At 37.4% G+C, this 23,468-nt stretch overlaps 1 protein-coding gene and 1 pseudogene across 1 annotated transcript in view; both read left to right on the top strand.

Moving 5' to 3' along the window:
- CDC37L1 (cell division cycle 37 like 1) overlaps positions 1-23,468 on the top strand; it is a 36,274-nt gene that overhangs the window by 2,384 nt on the left and 10,422 nt on the right. Inside the window, exons 2-4 of the mRNA XM_007939935.1 lie at positions 2,424-2,705; positions 8,472-8,565; positions 23,224-23,339. Coding sequence (XP_007938126.1) covers positions 2,424-2,705; positions 8,472-8,565; positions 23,224-23,339 — 492 coding nt within the window. The remainder of the gene's footprint in view (positions 1-2,423; positions 2,706-8,471; positions 8,566-23,223; positions 23,340-23,468) is intronic.
- On the top strand, positions 12,633-13,193 carry LOC103195715 (annotated as a pseudogene).

Below are 23,468 nucleotides of genomic sequence, written 5' to 3'. Positions count from 1 at the left end.
CACTCCTCGGAAGGAAGGTTGGGCAATCCTACTTCCGTAGTGATACTGCCTCGGAAACCCAAGGAGGGGTCGCTATGAGTCGGGGCCGACTCGACAGCACACAAGAACAACAACGACAATGTACCTCTAAAACCTCAATATGTTCATGGATTAAAATATACCTCATATTCAATTTAATCATCTAAGCTCATGTTGGATAGTTTGCCCAGATGCCTAAACATTGTCTGGGTAGTCTGTAGAGAAGGATTTGAACATAACCTATTTTTGGAATTCAGAAATAAGGTTTCTGTGTTTGAGAAATATTTGCTTCCGTATAATTTCAAAATGCAAGCTTTCCATTTATCCATATTACTTTTCTTGGTGTATCTTTCTCTGTTACAAAATAAATTGTGTATCTTTATTTTTCTTCTCTTTCTGGCCTCTTCTGAAACATAACTAGTAAGGATTTATTCTTGATCCAACTCTTAAGATAGCAAAAAACAAAAGTGAAGGTATGTTATTTGGTTAGTATCTTCATTATCTAGTGCTGCTACAACAGAAATACACAGAAATACCACAAATGGGTGACTTTAACAAACAAGTTCATATTCTCACAGTTCAGAGAGGCTAGAAGTCCAAATTCAGAGTGGCAGCTCTAGGAGAACACTCTGTTCTGGTTCTGGAGGAAGGACCTTGTCTCTTTGAACTCCTCCTAGTTGATCTTCATAAGGCTTGGCATCTCTTTCTCCACTCTGTTTCTCTGCTTGCTTGTGTAATCTCTTTAATATCTCAAGAGATGGATTTAAAACACACTCTACCTTAATCTCATCTCATTAACATAACAAAGACGATCCATTCCCAAATGGGATTATAACTGAGGTTAGGATTTACAACACATGCATTTTGGGGGGACACATTTCAATCCATAACTGTTAGGATCATAGTCACGTGATCTCTCTGCCTCAAACCTGCTGAGTGTGTAAATAAAGCATCTGAAGTAGCAATAGCATCCACATTTGCCCCCAAAGAAATTGTCCTTTGTCTGAAGATTCAGCTGGGAAGTAAGGGCCTTGCATGCTATAAGCCTCAGCATTCTTTACCACTACCTTGTCTGTGCCAGAAATGGAGATTCATTTATTCATCCAATGTTTATTGAATTCCAGTTGTTCAAGAAGCTGATAGTTTAGTAAGCACATTATGTGTGGTATTATGTGAAAAACAGCATGATACAAGTATGCGTAATCTGTGTGGGGAGGGAAGGGATAAGAGAAAGTTTAGGGGAGTGATGCCAGAATCAGGAAGGATGACCACAGTAGGAGTTATCTGAGAGACAGGGGAATTGTGAAGAGGAATTAATAAGCAAAAGTAGAAGAGTAACTGGAATTGAGTCTAGAGAGGTAACACTGAGTGAGATCATAAAGACCATGCCATGGCATGGAGTTTGGCTTTTACTCCAACACTCTTAAGAATGAGTAAAATGGTCAGATTTGTTTTTGGGGATGCTCACTCCAGTCTAGCAGAGTAAAAGAAGGATTGGGAGGACTAACGACTGGTAGGCCTTATTTGTGAAATTATAAAGGCTTGAGCTAAGACGGTGGCAATAGTAAAACAGGTAAGGGAACAAATTAGAAATTATGCTGAATAAATTGTTTGAAATTGATCTGATTTTGTTAAGAAATCAGAAAGAATGTGCCTTTGGCTTTTGTGTTACAGATTGAGGAATGTAATGAATTAAGCACCTAGCATAGTGCCTTTCTTACATGTTGTAGATCAGTAGTTATTAAACTGACTACTGCTGCTTTCAAATGGAGCAGGACCACCAGGGTGGGCTAGTTGGTACCTTTGTTTTGTTTTGCTTTTAAATAACTTTGCCATTTTGATTAGGATTCAGTCAAAGGATCTATTGCTGATAGTTGTAAATAGAAATTTCAAAAAAAAAAAAAAAAGTCTCAAATCACCAAGCATTGGGGTAATAAGAAAGAAAATAGAAAGCAATAAATTACTACTAAATAAAAGGGTCTTTGCAGTGAAGACTTGTAAAACAGAATTTTAAAAGTCCAGTTTTCAACATGTATGGTGAACTGCTGAACTAGATAGAAGTTTGGTTTTTGTTACTCTGCTCTGCTCTTTGAAGATTATGAAGATTGAAATGTGTGTTGAGTGCCAACTACGTGCAAGACATTATGCTAGTTGCCAGGTTTTTTTGTTGTTAGCTGTGGGGGTAAGGACACAGATTAACAAGAAGTTTAGAGTCTAGTTGATGAAAGAAGGCACATAAAAATGGAACTAAATACAAAGAAGGCAGGATATACCATGTACTAAAAACATGGTATAGAAATCCTCTGAATAAAGGAAAATTGAGCTGAGGAAAATGGAACCCTGCTGCACAAACATACCCTTTGTCATCTTCATTTCTTACAAGCAGAGTTTTGTTTTTCATCTAGATATATAGCCATGGGATTGAACTAGCTTGCCAAAAGCAGAAAGAGTTTGTGAAGAGTTCTGTGGCGTGCAAATGGAATCTTGCTGAAGCGCAGCAGAAACTCGGTAGCCTAGCGCTGCATAACTCTGAGTCCTTGGATCAGGAACATGCCAAAGCACAAACAGCAGTATCCGAACTGAGGCAACGGGAAGAAGAATGGCGACAGAAAGAAGAGGCTCTAGTGCAAAGAGAGCAGATGTGTCTGTGGAATACAGATGCCATTAGCAAGGATGTTTTTAATAAGGTAAGACCTTTTATTAGATCATGTTGAAAGAAGAAAAAAATGGTGGAACTGTTTGTGCAGTTGAGTTGTGCATATTTAGCAAAGTAACAGAATTCCTGTAGACAGTATTCAGTTTTGATAGAGTTTTATAAAAAGTGCTTGTTACAGAAAGCAGTATCTAATAGAGTATAATGTAGCTGGTATTTAAACCAAATATATAGCTGTAGCACAGCACACTGGACTCATACTGCCTCAGACCTCAGATTTGTCACACACTGGCTTTGTGACCTTGGACCAGATACCTAACATCTCTAAGCTTTGGTTTCCTCAACTATAAAGTAGGTACCTGATATCACAGGGTGGGGGTGAAGATTAAATTTGTTAATGTTTTAAAAGCACATGGTGTGGGGCCTTGTATGTCATCAGACTTTGATATGAGTGCTTTCTGATACTCCTATGCTATCAGTTTACTATCAGTTTTATAACACTAATATTCAGTTACTGGATTTACTAAATAAAACAAGGTCTCTTTTAACAGTATATATTCAGAAAACCTCACATAATAATCTGGACTTAGTGATACAAGCATTATAACTGAAAGGACTCTGTAGGAGTAATTTAGTCCCTTTTGTCTCTTAAGGAGCTCTAGTAGCATAATGGGTAAGACATTTGGCTGCTAACCAGAAGGTTGGCAGTTTAAGGCCACCAGCTGCTCTGCTGGTAGATGAGGCAATCTACTTTAGTAAAGATTTACAGTCTTGGAAACCCAATGGGGGTCGCTATGAGTTGGAATTGACTCGATGGCAAGGGGTGGGTTTTGTTTCTTAGTAAAATAAGTGATAGAGTACTTTTGCTAGGGACTTGGTAGCTTGTTAAAAGTAGTATTCTGTTTCTCATTAGATTACTTAGGCTTTATTCTTTGACTTTTGTAAGTGAAGAAAAAATGGACTTAAATCCTAGAAGAGTACGGAATAGCAGTATTCTTCAAACTATGGACCTTGACCTAAAATGGGCATGAAACAGTTTGATGCATTATAAGTAGCTTTTGACCCTTTCAAAACTGATTTATTTTCTGTTTTGAATTTTCTGTTGAAACCATGTGTTTTTAGTAATGGAAGGCATTTTGAATGAAATGAAAAAAAAAGTTTTTTAAGGTGATAGCAATTTTGATATAATATCCAGAGGGGTCTCCAGTATTGGAGTTGGTAGGATGAGTCCTGTTTCTTCAGATTCACACAGTTATACAGGCTCCCACAAGGTGGCGGCATGTACTAAAAGTGGGATAGCAACTATCCATTAAACCCCAAAGGTGGCAAATGTAGGTGGGCACTATATGTCCCATGGGTCACAAAAGTATTAAAAAATAGATTAGAAAAGATCAGCGCGTGCCCCACTTAGAAAAGGTCAGTATGGTATTGTGAAACTTGTGCTTTAGGGACATGTGTGCATATTAGGACCAGGGCTTCAAACTAGTTTATTCCAGTTTGCCTCCCTGCTGAGAATTTCCATTTCCACCCCAGATATACTAAATCACTCTACATTTTAATAAATTCCCCAGGTGATAATTTTCTATGATAGTCTTACCTAAAAACTATAAAAAATTAATAATCTTACGTATACATAAGAATCACCTGGGGATCTGTAAGAATCACCTAGGAATCTTGTTAAACTGTAGATTCTGATTCCATATATCTGGGTGGAAATGCAAATTCTCAACTGGGAGTTGAACGGGAATGAACTGGTTCAAAGCCCTGGCTTGGAAACAATGTAAAATATATTTCTTAATATAAACTCTAGATAAAAGTTTGAAAACTGTGCTAGAGCTGCAGATTTCAGATAGTTTTCTTTGAGCTGTCTCGAATATTTGTTTATAAACTCATACTGCCAAACACATTATGTACATTATAAAACAGTCACAAAGATTAGACATTCATAACAGATAAAAATCTAAACTGAAGTTATGTTTTCCTCCTATCTCATGGAGTCACCTTGTGTGCCCCTTACTTTAGTGACCACTGCTTTAAGGTTTCTTTCATCAACACCTTATTTTATAAATGAAGAAAGTGGAGTAACTTGATAACACAGTGGTAGATTAAATGTAAGGATGAAGTTTCTGACTGAGATTAAGAGACTAAGGTAAAGAAAGTTACTGTTTCTCCTTTTTATTGCTGCCTTTAAAAATGAGAATTATGTCCATTACTAGTAGAGACAATAATAGAGAAGTGTCCTGATTGGACTTGATTGAATCCACTGCTTCTCAGACTACTCAGGGGTTTTGAAAATTAGGGTTTCTGGAGATTGATTTCAAAATAGATGAAGAGGAGGAAAAACAACAAAGCCAAGTTATTTCATGAATTGCTGCTGAAATATGGAAGAAATGATATATTTGTATATTGAACAATACAGTAATCTGTATTTGTCCTTATTTTGGAGAAACGTGCAATTAAGTCTAAGAACATACCAATGGGTACAGTTATATTAGGGTTCATTTTTTTCCACTATGCCAAAATGGCTGACAGAAGTAATTCACAAAAGCTAAAGCTTTTAGCTTTACAGCAAAAGTAGACTTTATATTATCCATTGTTACTGATCTTTGAGCTTGAAACTGGCATGTTAATATGTCTGTTCAGAGAAAATGGATAGGCTTTAAGTGCCATCATTTTGCTTTAAAGTGCCATCATTTTTTCAATTAACTCATTCTGGACATACCATCTAGTAGTAAATGTGGATCTTTTTTAGGCCTTTTAGAAAACTTAAAACATATACAAAGTAAACAGAATAACATAATCAGTGCATGTTTCACATCAGGACCTATCATTGTTCTGCCATTTTTATTTCAGCTATACCTTCCTCTGCTCACCACTGCTTGATTAATTTCTTTGTAGTTTTTAAGTAAAATTTTCATACTTTGACATGAACAAATCTTAGGTGTACAGTTTTAACAAATAGATATACCCATGTAACCCACACTCCTATGAAGATACATAATGTGGAACTTTATTTGAATCGAGCTAGGGCAATGAAATCAGTCGTTTACTACTAACTTGGAAAGTAATGCTTCATTTTGTTTGCACTAAACTCTCAACCTTTAGGGCTAGACCACTGATTCTTGTCCATATGCACCTTATCCTTAACCAGCATTCTCTAGACTTCTCAGCCTATATGGTACTTGTTTCTGTTCTCCTGACACCCACCCTCTTGATTCCTCTTAATGGTCTTCCCCTAGACCAGCTCTGGTTCTAGTATAGCAATCAGTAGTACACATAGGTAAGTGTACATCACTACCAGCTTAACCAGTACTTTCTACTTTGTTTAATTGAAAAATTACAATATTACAACATGCTTATCATAAATAAATAGATAAAAACATAAGATATAAAGTAGAAATTGAAAGTTTCTCTTCACCTCTGATTCCATTTCCCAGAGATAACCACTGTTACTAGTCATATCTTTCTAGAATTTTTCTGCACCTGTACTAATGTATGTCTCTGTATTTTTCCTCCCCCACAACAGGGTAATTTTTCATCTGAATAATGTTTCTTTATTTGATAAAGTATACTTATCTTCTCTAACACAGTGGTCATGATGCAAGTATTTTCATTAAATCTCTGCTTTTGATTTTTTCTTTAATCATAGATTCAAAGATAGCATACATTTATACCACACATTAATTAGGACTATCTTTATGTTCCAGTCATTTGCTCAGAAGCATTGGTTTTGTCTGGGAGCTTGAGAATTGAGAGGACTGGTCTAGATCTGTGCTTTCCCACTCAATAGCCACTAACTGCATGTGCTATTGAGCCCTTGAAATGGGCTAGTCTGAATTGAGAAGTGCTGTAAATGTGAAATACACACCAGATTTAGAAGGCTTAGTACCAAAAAAAGTAAAAGGTTTCATAAATAATTTTTTATATTATCTACATGCTGAAATTATAATTGTTGACTGTATTGCATTAAATAAAATGTTATTGAAATTAATTTTATCTGTTTCTTTTTACCTTTTAATGTGGCTGATAGAAAAATTTAAATTACTTTTGTGGCTTGGATTATACAGGCAGTCCCCAGGATACGAATGAGATACGTCCCTAAGTGTGTCTTTATGTCAGATTTGTAAGGAAGTTGGGACGGGTGCATTCGGTTCTTTTTTCTTTTTTTTTTTTTTGCATTCAGTTCTTATTTAGCTTTACTTTAGTCCAAGAAAAGGCTAGAAGCCTTTTCAATGGCTTAAAAGCTGCATGTGCAGCAAGTAAAGGTGATTCTGATGAAGAATTTGTTGTGAGTAGGGGTTGGTGCAATTATTTCAAAGTGAGGTCAAATTTACATAATATTAAAGAGGGCAAGTAGGAGTTGTCCCTAAGTTGGATATTCATAACCTGGAAACTGCCTATATTTCTACTGGACAATATAATCTGAAAAAAAAACAACCAAACTCAACTGCTGTTGGGTCGGTTCTGACTCATAGCGACCTCTCCTTGGGTTTCCAAGGCGGTATCTCTACAGGAGTAGATTGCCCAGTCTTTCCTCCGAGGAGTGGCTGGTGGTTTGAACCACCAGCCTTCTGGTTAGCAGTCAAATCCCTTAGGCACTAGGCCACCAGAGCTCCTAATACTAGGTGGCAGAATATAAAGGAGAAAATGCTTTTATTTTGAAATATATAAACTTGTGAGTGCTTCCTGATTATAAAATTGCTAGTTTGTGATTTTCATTTTTGGCAGTGGTGTTTTCATAGCATAGATATGATCACAGAATGTCCTGAGAAATGGTTCTGCCAGTTTTGCTGTCTAGATAAAAACTTCATCTTTTTTATGACTTATTTAACTGAAAATAAGCAGCTTATTAATAGAAATTTGTTGATTTAAGAATCAACCTGTTTTTCTTCTCCTACGAAAAGTTTATTAAAAATGCAGCAAAGGTCTGTTTTTGGTTAAGTCTCATCAGAGAATTTTTAGTACATATACTTTATCTTCTATATGCTTTGAATTTCTGCAGTCATTTGCAGGAAGAACTAAATGAATTAAACATATAAAGGAACTCTCCATAACTACATTTGATAGGGAAATTCCATTTAACACAAAAGTTAATTCAGTAGTTATTCTATATGGTTCCTAAGACAGTTCTATAATTTTCTATGTATGTAATTTTAAACAAAATTAACTAAATATCAGTACAAAAAGTTTTTAACTTTTTTGGTAAAAAGTTTAACATAATTTAATAATATCAGTATAATATTATACCATCTTTTTTTAATATAATGTTTGTAGGAAGGATTGGTAGGCATTTAGTATTTGAGAAAGAAGATTCTATTAGAATATAAAATCTGATTTTTTTTTTTCCTTCTTCTTCTTTATTTTTATTGTGATTTGGGTGAAGGTTTACAGAGCAAATTCACTTTCCATACAGCGGTTCACATATACTTTGCCTCATGACATTGACCACAGTTTACCACAATGCAACAGCTCCCCTCCCACTTCCTCCCCATAGTTACCTCTTCCCAGCGTCCATCCCTCCATACACTCCTGCCCCCTGAGCTGTCTCCCTGTGCATAAGCAGCCCTTCTTTCTCCCATGATTGTTCTCTCCAAGGAGTATATCTACTTGAGGTAAATGTTCAACTCATATGCTTGTCTTTTGTTTGGCTGGAAACCACAGGTAGGGGTTTAATTCCAGATCTGAAGGGCAGCTAGGGGCCATAGTCTCAGTGGTTCCACCAGGCTCTATTGGATCAGCAAACCTGGTCCCCCCCTTTAGAATATAAAATCTGATTTTAATTTGTACTTTTTTTCTTAAGAGTTTTATTAATCAAGATAAAAGAAAAGAAACAGAAGATGAAGATAAATCAAAATCATTCATGCAGAAATATGAACAAAAAATCAGACATTTTGGTAAGTCATCTGTTTGAGTTCCTTTGGTAATGTTTGGTATCATATGTGTGTGTACAAAAATGGACTGTAGTATTGGAACTAGAAAGAAGATAAGTGACCCTCCAGGTACATAGCTACTTCTGGTGCAGTTGTACAGCTCTTGCAGACTTTTTTTATGGTCATAAACAAAATAGAATGAAAGAGCAAACCAGTTTTGAAGAGAAGCAATATTTATTCTGTAGTTGCATAGTACTGCCCTCTGAGACATAGTCTCTTTAATCTCATAGTCTCTTTTCATTTTCCAGGTAGTCATTTCTGGTTTTTTTTCCCTCTGTTTTCTTGGTGTCTCATTACCTTATAGTTATAAGATAAGCATTTATTTTTTGCAGTTTGAGACATGGTGCTATATAATTCAGGCAGATCTCAACCTGTTGTTCAGTACAACAACACAAAAGTATAGTAATAGAATTGTGTACAAAGAACTGAAGAAACCATTTTCTCTATTGGAGATGAGGCATGGGATGGGGATTAGTGTAACAGTATTCCAGAGGTGGTCCCATCAGAGCCATATCAGGAACAACCAATGAAAGTTTTCCATGTAGGAAAGTGAGGAAAGGCAACAGCAGCAACATCTACAAAGGGTTGGAGTCACGGAATAGCATGGTGTGTTCTGATGATTATAAGCAGTATGATCTTGCTAGCATAGAAATTAGGAAGGAAGGTTTAAAGCTTATTTTTTTAATCTCAAGTTTTAGGTTAATTTAGTGAAAGGTTTTTATTTGCAATATGTTAATGAGCTTTTTAAATATTAGAATTTTAAAACCTTTTTCCTACTGGTGTTTCCCCCACACACACACCAGAAGTATTTAGAATTTCAGTCATATCAAGACATTGGATGTTACTTTAAATGTTTTTTTCCTCCCTTTTATGCAGTTCATTTCTTTATCATTTTCAAAGTTTTTATTAAGAAAAAAGCCTGTATAAAGAAAGATAGTTTCTTTTTGTATATGTTTTCATTGTGGTACTATTTATAATAGGAAAAAAATGGGTAAATGGTCCTCCCTTGGATAGATACTAACATTTTTAAACTAGTAGAGCCCAAAGTCATAAGGATAAAAAGTGAACATTTTGCAGGTTAGTCATAAGTTGTGATAAGGTAAGGTGCCACCTTCACCTATGGGCCTTGCTTCCTGGGCCCGTGCGTTCTGTTGCTGCAAAGATCACCATATATTGGTTGCTGGTTCAGAGCATGTACTGCATCTGGTAGAACAGCATCCTTTAAGGTGGTGTCACCCAGCTAGCATTTTATCAAGGCAGCTGCTTTGGAACCATGGGGAGCTTGTTGTTGTTGTTATGTACCGTTGAGTCGGCCCTGACTCATAGGGACCCCTCCTTGGGTTGCCGAGGCAGTATCACTACGGAAGTAGATTGCCGAACCTTCCTTCCGAGGAGTGGCTGGTGGGTTTGAACCGACAGCCTTCTGGTTAGTAGTCAGGTGACTTAGGCATTATGCTACCAGAGCTCCTATGGGGAGCCTAGTGGGTTTAAAACAGATCCCTCACTTTTGGAGTACTTTGATCAGAAGCAATTTTGTGTGGGAAAATGTCCCAGCCTCACAGGGTGCTGTTATCCACCTGGCACCATACCCAAGTCATTAATAAACCACTTCTATAAAGCCTGTTGCATCTGAGTAGTGGTGTTTATAATAACGCCAGGAATTCCATGAGCTCATTGTCTCGTTTATTTTGCTGTATAATTAGTTCCTCAGTCAAGAAATAATGTGATTTGATGTATTATGTGTTTCCTAAGGCCACAGATGGTATTACTGGCAGAAACATGGCAAGGAGGAAAGTATTTCCAGATCTAGATTGTATTTGTTCCAGTGAAGATTCAGTGCTCCTTCCAAGATGAAATGGGTTCAACGGTCATCAGCCTGCTACTTGATGGCTGGCTGGTCTCCATTGTGTAGTGCCTTACTGATGTTTCAACATTGGTTTCTGCTACTGGCAGATTAGGTATTCAGTGGTCATACTAGTACATTGTTGGTGTAGAGAGCCGATGTTGAGTTTATACAAAATTTCTGACTGTACCACCTTGGTCCCTTAGTCTCTGAAACTGTTGCACAAACATTGGGATGGCTGACTTGACCATAAACAACTGTTTTGCCAGTGCATGCCGTGGACTCATCCTATAATACTAACCAGTGCCACAGTCTTCAAATCCAACCACATCTGATGACCACTCCCAGATTCACATTGTGCTTCTTTCTTAGTGGAAATACACATTAAATAATACTTTGGAGGAGATCGCCTACTTGCCACAGCCCATTGGATCCCCCAAAAAGTTATTGAAGTAGTGTTTTATTTCCTGTTCTCTGGGATGCGTGTATCTTACCAAGGTATCTATTAACTCCTGCTCACCATGTTCCATCAGTGTGGTATGAACCAACTTGCAGTTGTGTGGGATGATGAAACAACCAAGTCCTGTGGATTAAATTGTGGCACAGGGTTGATACACACCTGAGGCAAGATCATGAACACTTCCTGTCCTTGCTGGGTAGAAGCAGATTTTTCTGGTGTGGTACGCTTAATGTGGTAAAGGGGAAATATACTTGCCAGAATGATGACTATCTTGATAAGACTATAAAGAAAACACCTGGAATACCAGTTGTAATTAAAGCCTCTAGCTGGAGACTTTCCAAACTTGGATTGCATTCCAAACCTTTGGAAAACATGGGTCTGGTGCACAGGGCCTGTGTAAGGCTACAGGGTCTCACACTAGTACTTCTTTGTGGTCTTGTGTGTATTTATATTCTTTATAGTTCTTCCTGACTTTCCCTTATGTCATATTTATTGACTGTCATTCTTGTGTTGCTTTTACCTTAGAATTTAATGGAATCTATCATCTAATAGTAAATGGTGCAACCATATGGAGTGTCCTGAATCACTGAAATCATGATTTTTTTTCCCCCTCCATTTCTATGTAACTTATTTATTTAGTTAATTCATATTTTAAACATGTAAACTATGAATTTGGAAACAAAGCTTGTATTTCTCTTAAGTTTCACAAAATAATTTTATTCATGGTCATGTGTCTTTGACATCACTGTTCCCCATCAGCAGAGCTGAATGTTGAGTCCTCTGACCGATTTTCAGAGCAGATCATTTTCCCTTAGAGCTAGGTTACCTGTGATTTAGCACTTCTTGAATCTGTGTAGGATGTAGTCACTGGGGTACCTCACTTGTCCTGAAGGTGAGTAAGTACCATCTCTTTAATGTCATCACTTCATGTATAGCAATATAAATTTTTAAGAAAGGGCACTCTGGTGGCATAGTGCCTAAGGCATTTAACTGCTAACCAGAAGGCTGGTGGTTCAAACTCACCAGCCACTCCTCGGAAGGAAGGTTGGGCAACCTCCTTCCGTAAAGATACCGCCTTGGCAACCCAAGGAGGGATCGCTGTGAGTTGGAAACGACTCGACAGGAGTGAGTTTTTTTTAATATATATGATAAAAGATACTATTGAAAGAATGTGAAGTAAAAGAAAATTGTGTTTATTATAATTTTGTTTCTTTTTAAAAAGTCATTAATGAAGCCTGGAGGGAAATACATAAAAATGTTGACAATAATTATCTCTAGTAGTACAATAGAAGATGATTTTATTTTCTGGATTTTTTTCAAATTCTTTACAATGTATGTACTTTTATAATCTGATAAATGTTTTTAAAGAGTTTATCCTAAGAGTTTAAGAAAGGCTTAATTAACATTAGAAAATCCATTAGTGTAATCTACCACATTAGCATAGGACTATCCTGTAACCAAAGAGCCCTGGTGGCACAGTGGTTAAGTGCTTGACTGCTAGCCAAAAGGTCAGTGGTTTGAACCCCTAGCCACTCCACAGGAGAAAGATGTGTCAGTCTGCTTCTGTAAAAATGTATGGTCGTAGGTGGTCTCTGTCAGCCCTGCACCCAGCCTGCCCCGCCGGCACCACCGCCTCCACTGGGGTGTTTGCGTCTGCCCTAGTCAGCCCTGCTCTGTGTCCACTCTGTACTAGGAGCAGCCTCAGGCAGTGGCGCAATGGTCCCTGCCATGTTTGCCACCATGAGGCAGAGATTCGACTGGTTCCTGCACAAAAAGAACTGCATGACCGACCTTCTGGCCAAGCTGGAGGCCAAGACCGGTGTAAACCAGAGCTTCATTGCTCTGTGTCATCGGGCTGGTGGCCCTGTACCTGGTGTTTGGTTATGGAGCCTCTCTTCTCTGTAGCGTTAGGATTTGGCTGCCCAGCCTACATCTCAATTAAAGCCAGAGCTCCAACAAAGAAGAGGATACTCAGTGGCTGACATACTGAGTAGTATATGGTGTGTTCAGCATTGCCGGATTCTTCTCTGATATCTTTCTGTCATGGTTCCCCTTCTACTACATGCTGAAGTGTGGCTTCTTACTGTGGTGCATGGCACCAAGCCCTTCTAATGGAGCTGAACTGCTCTACAAGTGTATCATCCTTCCTTTCTTCCTGAAACATGAGTACCAGGTAGTCAGTGTGGTGAAATATCTGAAAGACAAAGCCAAAGAGATGCAGATGCCATCACCAAAGAAGCCAGAAAAGCTACCGTGAATTTACTGGGTGAAGAAAAGAATAGCACCTAAACGAATGACTGGATGGCACTTTTCTTTCCTCTCCATACCTTCCTGTTGTAGTTCGGTGTTATATTAGGGATTGTGGTATAGTCATTTTAATAATGTTGCCTTGAAAACATTTTTGATATATTTAAAAAAAAGGAATGTTTTGTTTATTTTTACTGTCTAGATATGGAAGGAGCTCTAGTAGTGTAGTGCCTAAGGCATTTGACTGCTAACCAGAGGATTGGTGGTTCAAACCCACCAGCCTCGGAAGGAAGGTTGGGCAATCTACTTCTGTAGTGATATCACCTCGGAAACCCAAGCAGGGGTTGCTATGAGTCAGGTCTGACTCGATGGCACATAACAACAAAAACAACAACATGTATGGAGGGGAGCTCTGGTAGTATAGTGCCTAAGGCACTTGACTGCTAACCAGAATGCTGGTGGTTCAAACCCAACAGCTACTCCTTGGATGGAAGATGGGGCAATCTACTTCTGTAGTGATACTGCCTCAGAAACCCAAGAGGGGTCGCTATGAGTCAGTCCGACTTAATGTAGGGAACATTTTAATTTAAATTTAATGTGGTGGGCAGTGTCCAAATTTTTAGAAAATGTATTTTGTCTCGAGATAGGGAAAGTTATATGTTATTGTCCTGCAGGAAATTAAAATGTAAAATAAAATTATGTATATCTCATGGGCTCTGTACATCACTGGGCTCTCTGCATGCATTTTTCCCCATACTTACATTTAGGATACACTTTATGGTTCTTCATGTAATGTACAATATTGTATAATTCTTAAAAAATGTTTTTAAGGTATTTGTGCATATATGTATGTATGTATACACACACACACACAGAGATAGAGATATGTGACTGTCTAACATGTTTCATGGAAAGGTAGGGCAGGGGAGGTTACATATACCATTTATAACTTCTGTTCAGTAAGATCACCTGTCAAAAGCTGAAGGTACTGGTGTGGTCTGCTAAATAATATTTCAGAAAATTAATACTAATGGGTAATATTTCAAATGAACAGAGTTAAGTGAGAAATGAGGTTGAGCAGTAGTTGGCCTGATGGCTTTCCTAACATTTGAGCATCTGAATACCAGGACAGCTTTCTAAAGCAGTTAATCATAAATGGGGAAATTTGCACATGTATTAGTAATCTGTAGCTCCCAATTCCCTGCAGAACTAGTAATCCTGTCTTGTGGCCTTTTAAAAAATGTGCTTATGAGGTTTAGATACGTTTTTTTCATAAACTGTTAAAATGGAAACCACCCTTGGCTTCACTATAAAGCTAAGTAACATGTTGGTTTGGTCTTGTTTCTTTCCAAATCTTACTCTTTTTTTCTTTTTTAATTTTCACCAGTTTAAGGAACCTCCAAAGACGTGCTCAACTCTGGTTTAATATATGTTCTTGTTTATGTTATTAGCAACAATAACATGCTAATGATGATATCTAGCTCTAAGAACAATTTTGGGTGAATGAAAAGAAGCAGACAGAACCAATAATCTTGTTGGCAGTGGTCATGTCATGCTACCTTCATCTCCTTTCTCTGAGGCCTTCAATTACTTTAAAATCATTAACAAGAAGTTTCCCTAGCTTACAAGTCAGAATTGTTAATAATCCATTTAAATGCCTTCATCTTTATTCTGTTTTGAGAAATTGTGTGTAACTACATAGTTTAGTACAGAAAAAAAATTAATGTTTCCAACTCGATCAGCCAGATAGCTTATATGGGTTTTGACAGCTTGTTTGGACTAGAAAAACTGAGCTTTACATCAATAATGTTAAGATTCTTCTGAATTAGACTAAAAGAAGAATATAACAAAATTAACAAGATTAAATATTCAACCAGTAAAATCTTTTATAAGGCAAATAAAAATGATTAATTTTTAAAATAACAAGGTACAATCATAATGATGTCTCATGATGTAAAAATTATTGAAGATATCAAAAATAGGGGATAAAATCTCCAAAATATTATAATAATATGGATCATGTCATATTAAAAATGTGTCAATCAAAGGTGTCTTATTAAACTTACCTTAAAAAAAAGTTTAAGAAAAAAAAAGTGTAGAAAGCAAACAATTAGTTGTTATTGGGAAAAAAATCAAGCCATATATATATAACATATACATGCATCTCAGTATTTAAATTTCTTTTCCATAAGTAACAGTATATTTTTCTTGATGGCAGAGGGATGTAAAGTAGAAACTTCTAGAATACACATGAGGTCGCCATGAGCTGAATGCACTGGATGGCAACTAGCAACAAGAAGCATACAGAATCACAGGCTGTACAACTAGCAAACAGAATATATAATCAGACAAAATAAGGAGGCCTAAAAGTTGCTACTGCTCATAAATAAGTGCTTGTAGGTTAGTATCAGTTTAAAAACTATTAATAAAACATATTCCGAATGTAAACGTTTTGTCCTCTTGGCAATACAACTTTTTCTTTAATGCACTTTGCAAGAAACTTAAGTCACAGTTTTTGGCAGTTGAAATGTACATATCAATGGTAGAAGTTACAAGTTTAGCAATTGTCTCAGTTTAGGTTTCCCAAAGACAAGCTTTTTATTTGTATATGAATGGTATTTTGGTAGTATGTGAAGCTGTAAAATTCCTGCTTGACATTTTAAATTCTTCAAAATGAAGGAAAGATTGTTGCAGCAATTCTTCCCTTACTTGAAAGCTTCAGTCATCATTCAGATCAACAAAGTTACTGCTACTCTGGGGAAAGTCTTCTACACAGCCTGAAGAAAATGAGCATCGCCTTTAGATAAGTTATCACCTACCCTGTAGATATACTGAATGGAAATGACTATAAGTAAAATTCACTTATTTCATTTGACTGTTATTTCATCTTATCTTGTAGGAGTTTCTTGTTTTTTAACCCAGAATTATTTAAGTAAAATCTTAGGTAAATACACAGGAATGAAAATTAAACATTAAATGGTTGCTATTTATTAACTCCAAAAAAAAAAAAATGTCTTAGAAACCCTATGGGGCAGTTCTACTCTCTCCTTCAGGGTCACTATAAGTAGGAATTGACTTGACAGCAGTGGGTTTGGTTGGGTGATGAGTTAGTGACTAGTCAAACTAGTTAGTAACTAGTTTGATGTGTCGTTCTTAGGTGCTGTCGAGTTATCTCCGACTCATAGTGACCCGTTGCACAGCAGAATGAAACACTGCCCGGTCTTGTGCCAGCCTCATGATCCTTGCTATATCTGAGTCTATTGTTGCAGCCATTGCGTCTATCCATCTAATTGAGGGCCTTTGCTGCCTTTGTTGACCCTCCACTTTACCAAGTATGATAGCCTTCTCCAGGGAGTGGTTGCTTCTGACAACATGACCGAAGTAGGTGAGATAAAGTCTGGCCATTCCCACTTCCAAGGAGCATTCTGGCTGCACATATTCCAGGACAGATTTGTTAGTCCTTTTAGCTTGGTACTCTTAGCATTCTTCTCCAACACCACAACTCAAAAGAAAAGCATCAACTCTTCTTTGGTCTTCCTTATTCTTTGTCCAGCTCTCACATTCATAAAGAGGTGATTGAAAATGCCAAGTCTTGGGTTAGTGCACCTTAATCTTCAAGGAGACATCTTTGCTCTTTGTCACTTGAAAGAGGTCTTTTGCAGCAGATTTGTCCAGTGCAGTATGTTGTCTGATGTTTTGACTGCTGCTTCCTTGGTGTTGATTGTAGAACCAAGTAACAGGAAATCCTTGACAACTTCAATCTTTTTCTCCATCCACTGTAAAGCCGTTTATTGGACCAGTTGTGAGGATTTTTGTTTTCTTTATATTGAGGGGTAATCCATACTGCAGACTGTAGTCTTCAGTCTTCATCAGTAAGTGCTTCAAGTCATCCTCACTTTCAGCAAGCAAAGTTGTATCATCTGCATGTCGCAGGTTGTTAATGAATCTTCCTCCAATCCTGATGCCATGTTCTTCATAGAATCCAGCTTCTTGGATTTTTGCTCAGCATACAAGTTGAATAAGTATGGTGAAAGAATACAACCTTGACACACTCCATTCTTGATTTTGAATGATGCAGTATCTCCTTGTTCTGTTTGAATAACAGCCTCTCCTGATCTATGCACAAGTTCCTCATGAGTACAATGAAGTGTTCTGGAATTCCCATTCTTAGTGTTATCCATAATTGTTATGATACACAAATGCTTTTGCATAGTCAATAAAACATAAGTAAACATCTTTCTGGTATTCTTTGCTTTCATCCAAGATCCATCTGACATCAGCAGTGATATCCCTCTTCAGAATATCCTCTTCTGAATCTAGTGTTCATTTCTGTCAATATACTGCTGCAACCATTTTTGAATTATCTTCAGTAAGATTTTACTTACATGTGATAATAATGATATTGTTTGGTAATTTCCACATTCTGTGGGATAGCCTTTCTTTGGAATGGGTACAGATATGGATCTCTTCCAGTCAGTTGCCCAGTAGCTGTCTTCCAAATCTCTTGGCATAACCGAGTGAGTGCCTCCAGCGGGGCATCCACTTATTGACACATCTCAGTGGATATTCCGTCAATTCCTAGAGCCTTGTTCTTCGCCAATTCCTTCAGTGCAGCTTCGACTTCTTCCTTCAGTATAATTGGTTCCTGATCATATGCCACCTCCTGAAATGGATGAACATCGACCAATTCTTTTTGGTACAGTGACTCTGTATATTCCTTCCATCTTCTTTTGATGTTTCCTACATCATTCAATATTTTGCCCATAGAATCTTTCAGTATTGGCAACTTGAGGCTTAAATGTTTTCCCTCAGTTCTTTCAGCTGGAAGAATGCCGAGTGTGTTCTTCCGTTTTGGTTTTCTAACTCCATGTCTTTGCACATTTCATTATAGTAATTGGTTTTGTCTGCTCGAGCTGCTCTTTGAAATCTTTTGTTCAGCTCTTTTATCTTGTCATTTCTTCCATTTGCTTTAGCTATTTTCCGCTCAAGGGCTAGTTTCAGAGTCTCTTCCACAGTTAGCTCCTGGCCTTGTGTTGGCCAAAGGTAATGAACTTGTCTATCATCTCTTGCCACAGATGTAGTCAGTCTGATTCCTGTGTATTCCATCTGGTGAAGTCCACATATATAGTCGTCGCTTATGTTGTTGAAAAAGGTATTTGCAATGAATAAGTTACAGGTCTTGCAAAATTCTATTATGCAATCTCCAGCATTATTTCTATCTCCAAGACCATATTTTCCAAGTACCCATAACTCTTCTTTGTTTCCAACTTTTGGATTCCAGTCACCATTGATAATCAACAGATCTTGATTGCATGTTTGGTAAATTTCAGACTGCAAAAGTTGGTAGAAAGCTTCAATATCCTCATCTTTGGCTTTGGTCGTTGGTGCGTAAATTTGAATAATAGTAGTAATAACTGGTTTTCTTTGTAGGTGTATGGATATTGTCCTATCGCTGACAGTGTTGTACTTCAGGACAGATCTTGAAACAGTCTTTGTGACAGTGAATGCCACCCCATTCCTCTTCAATTTGTCATTCCCAGCATAGTAGATCATATGGTTGTCTGATTCAAAAAGGCCAAAACCAGTCCATTTCAGCTCACAAATGCCTAGGATATTGATCTTTTGTGTGTGTGTGTGTATGTTTTGGGTGAAGATTTACAGAGCAAATTCACTTTCCATACAGCAGTTCACATATACTTTGTCTCATGTCATTGACCACAGTTTACCACAGTGCAACAGCTCCCCTCCCACTTCCTCCCCATAGTTACTTCTTCCCAGTGTCCATCCCTCCATACACTTCTTCCACCTGAGCTGTCTCCCCGTGCATAAGCAGCCCTTCTTTATCCCATGATTGTTCTCTCCAAGAAGTGTATCTACTTGAGGTAAATGTTCAACTCATATGCCTGTATTTTATTTGGCTGGAAACCACAGGTGTGGGATCAATTCCAGATCTGAAGGGCAGCTAGAGGCCATGGTCTCAGTGGTTCCACCAGGCTCTATTGGACCAGCAAACCTGGTCCCCAACTTTAGGATATTGACCTTATGCATTCCATTTCATTTTTTACAGCTTCCAGTTTTCCTAACTTCATATTTCATACCTTCCATGTTCTATTTATTAATAGTGTTTGCATCTGTTTCTGCACATTTTGAGTCATGCCATATCAGCCAGTGGAGGTCCTGAAAGCTTTACTCTGCCCATATTGTTAAGGTCGTCTCTACTGTGAGGAGTCAGCTTTTCCCCAGTTAAATTTTGAGTGCCTTCTGACCTGATGGGCTCATCTTCCAGCATTATATCGGACAATGTTTCAGGGCTATTCATAAAGTTTTCTGTTAATATATCAGACTGTATGTCACTGCTGTTCATAAGGTTTCCACTGTCCAGTTGTTTGGGAAGTGGGTGGCCTCTTCCTTCTGAGTCTGTCTGAGCCCGGAAGCTCCGCTGAAAGTTGCCCACCATAAGTAACCCTGCTAGCATTTTGCAACATGGTGGCATAGCCTTCAGCCTCATAGCAACATGTAAGCCATTACAGAATGACAAACTGACAGACAAATTTGTTTCCCTTAGTTCCTAACTCTGTGGCACCTGCCTATCTTGGGCAATGGCCTTAAAATAGAGTCACCCACAAGTGAAAAGTAGCCCCTGAGCCTCAGCCCACCTACTTCAGGCTCCAGCCTTAATATAGAGCCACACCCAAGCGAAAAGCAGCAGTTTGATGTGGGAAGAATGGAAATATCAAAGGAATTTTAGAATGCATGATTGGGTTACAGGGAGCCTGAGAAGCATTGGAAGATGGGGAGAGAAGGATGGGTTTAGTTGTGAATGAGCTTGGTTTGTTTTCAGGCATGTAAGTAGAAACAGCTGTACCATGGAAGATGATTAGAAATATCTGGAGATCTGGAATATATATATATATATATATGTAGTACAGGAAACAAGACCATGTATCTTTCTACAAGGAATTCATAGCCTAGTTGGAAGATTTTTTAGGTAATAGAAAAATTAAAACAAATACTATAACTTAAAATGTTAAAATGTATCATTTTAAAAGGATGAGAGAAATCAACGCAGATATGTGTGTTTGGGGACTATTTTAGGGATCAGGTAGGATAGAGAAAACTGATGAATAGCATATCATTGTTAATTTTTTATTTTTATTTTGTCAAAATGAGGTTTTTTCAAGCATTTCAGGAAATCGGTTGGCTAGTTCAAATGGATTGTCCTTCACTAAAGGATGAGTTTAAACCACCACTTATTTGTCAGTTTGTCGTACTGTGGTGGCTTGCGTGTTGCTGTGAGGCTAGAGGCTATTCTACTGGTGTTTCAAACACCAGCAGGGTCACCCATGGTAGACAGGTTTCAGCAGAGCTTCCAGACTAAGACAGACTCAGAAGAAGGAAAGGGTCATCCACTTCTCAAAGAATTGGCCAGTGAAAAACTTATGAATAGCAGTGAAACACTGTCTGATACACCTGGCAGTGTTTTGTTCTGTTGTACATAGTGTCGGTATGAGTCGGAGTCAACTCGGCGGCACCTAACAACAACAACAACAAAGGAAGAGCTTAATAAATATTTCTTGAATGAGTGAACTGTTCACTGTTATGCTAATGATACCTAACATTTATTGAATATTTCCTTTGTGTCCAGCACTCTTTCTGAAGGCTTTGTATGAATCAACTCATTTAATTCTCAAAAAACCTTGTGAATTAGGTACTCTTTTTAGCCCTGTTTTACTGATAAGGAAACGGAGGTGCAGATATAAAGAGTATTGCCACGGTCCCACAGCTAATATGTTATAAAGCCTGTATTTGAACCTAGGCAGTTTAGCTCCAGAATTTGTTTTCTGAGCTGTCATGCTAGATTGTGTTACTCTCCATTTATTTACATGTTTGTAAATTCCAAAGTAACATCAGTAGTGTCAAATACACTTTGTTCCACTAAACCATTAAGTGTTGTATTTTATTCATAAAATTCCACACTTTTCTCACAAAGGTCTCTATGGGCAACCTTTAACCTAACTTCTCAATTTCATCATAATTCACTGTGCATTTTTGAAATAAAATGATGAAACGTATTTCTCAGAAAAATAAAAGGTATGATCAGCTGCCTGTCAGTCATGTGCTCATTTTGTCTCTGGTATTAAATAGGTAGTTTAACAACTTTTACATTTAATAACAAACACCCTCCCTCAAAGCCCTGCAAAAGTCACTAACCCTTTCATGTTCTTCCTGCAAAAGAAACCAAAATGAATAGGATTTTGATGCCTCAGTGAGATGATGCCATGGAGAAGTAAACAGCAGAAGCAGTGCTCTGTGGATGGTAGATAGAATTGAAAATACCTCTTCTGAAGGGTGAGAAAGCTATGGCAAAACTGTTTCACAGGATTTATTTATCAGCTCAGGTATAAAAAATGAGAGTTATGCTTTCTTTAGGTGTGGCCCCAGAAGTCATTAATTAGAACATCTTTAACTATACTTTGAGGAGTAGTTTTAAGTAACTTCCATAATCATTCTGTTTCTCAGAATTTAAAATGACCTAAATTCCATATCCGTAGTGATACTGCCTCGGAAACCCAAGGAGGGGTCGCTATTGAGTTGGATCCAACTCGTCGGCATTGAGTTTGGTGTTTGGTTTGGTTCCATATCCAAAATGTTGGGAAAATAACTCTATAAAGCACATAAAACCCTTTATAAGAAAATGCTAACATGTTTTATTTCCTTTTTTTAAGTGAGGGAAAAAAAAAGATCATTTATTTTAATTCCCATATGTTGCTAAATGTGTATTTTTCAGTCCAACATTTGTCCGTAGTTTTGTTCTTGTGTTCTGGTTTGTGACTTTTTGCATATTAAATTCTAGAGAAAAAGTTTACTGCTAAACTACTGAGACTCCTTATAAAATTTCCATCACTGATAATTCAAGAACACCGAGACATCCTTGGATGAGTCTAAAGAGTCTAAAGCTAACATTGTATACTGAATTTATTCCAGTGTAAAGCTGACTGGACAAATTTAAAAGTTCCACTTTTTGCTGGTTTCATGATTGCTTGATTGGTATTGACTTTTTGATCAAATTTCTTTTTGATTTGGGTGAATATGAAGGCACACATTGTAGTATTTGGATTAGCTTGCCAACTTCAAACAAAATAGCAGTCATTTTCAAATATGCTTAACTAATTTTTTAAAGATTTCAAATAAATTTAACAGTCATAGAAGTGATAACCCTAAACAAAATCTACTCTTTGTTATAACATTAATATTTGTTGTGTTTCCTATGTATATACAAGCATTATGACTAGACAGTTAAAGCATGTTTATAATCCTAACACTGATTGGTTCCCATGCTGCTGACATTTTACCATATTATCTTAGATGTATTTTCTAGTAAGGTAGAGATAATGAGGTTTTTCTGAATCTTTTATTAAGGCTAAGTTTGTGTCATTTCTTGTGATCTTGTTTTCTTTGCCATCTTTTTAAATAGAAAAAACATTTATTCTCTGAATAAATAATACTGAGTTTCTTGAATTCACCTTAACTGTCTTCAGTCTAGCATGCTAGGTATCCTGGTTTGCCTGGTACTAAGGGGGGAGCTCTGGTAGCATAGTGGCTAAGACACTTGCCTGCTAACCAGACGGCTGGCGGTTCAAACCCACCAGCCACTCCTCGGAAGGAAGGTTGGGCAATCCTACTTCCGTAGTGATACTGCCTCGGAAACCCAAGGAGGGGTCGCTATGAGTCGGGGCCGACTCGACGGCACATAACAACAACAACAACAAAGGGTGTTGCCCAGAGACAGCTTTAAACCAGAAAAGCCCCAGACAGGCTGGGAACTGCTGATCACCCTACGTTAGCCTGACTAGTATCTGACATGAAACTTCTGTGCACCTTTGATGGTTTCCACTGCACTGGCATTGCTTTGAAAAGTGTTCTCCCTCTTCATTTTCTTTTTTACTTTACTTTCCTGCTCTGGTGATATGCATTAATTTTAAAGAGAATCATACTGAAGTATCATTTATTCTCTTACAAGAAGAAATAAAATATTTGACCTTCATTGTTTCTTTTTCTTTTTTAAAAACAGGTATGTTGAGCCGATGGGATGATAGTCAGAGGTTCTTGTCTGACCATCCCTATCTTGTATGTGAAGAAACTGCCCAATATCTTATTTTATGGTGTTTTCATCTAGAAGCTGAACAGGTATTGTGCGAACCTTTAATTTTGGGAAACTATTATTATTATATTTTATTGTGATTTGGGTGAAAGTTTACAGAGCAAATTCACCTCATTTAAAAAAAAATTATTTACTTTAAATGAAAGCAAGGGAGG

This window comes from Orycteropus afer, unplaced genomic scaffold (assembly GCF_000298275.1).
Source record: "Orycteropus afer afer isolate SDZICR_OR568_19922 unplaced genomic scaffold, OryAfe1.0 scaffold00005, whole genome shotgun sequence".
Taxonomy (NCBI): Eukaryota; Metazoa; Chordata; class Mammalia; order Tubulidentata; family Orycteropodidae; genus Orycteropus; species Orycteropus afer.
This window is presented reverse-complemented; position numbering and strand designations above follow the sequence as displayed.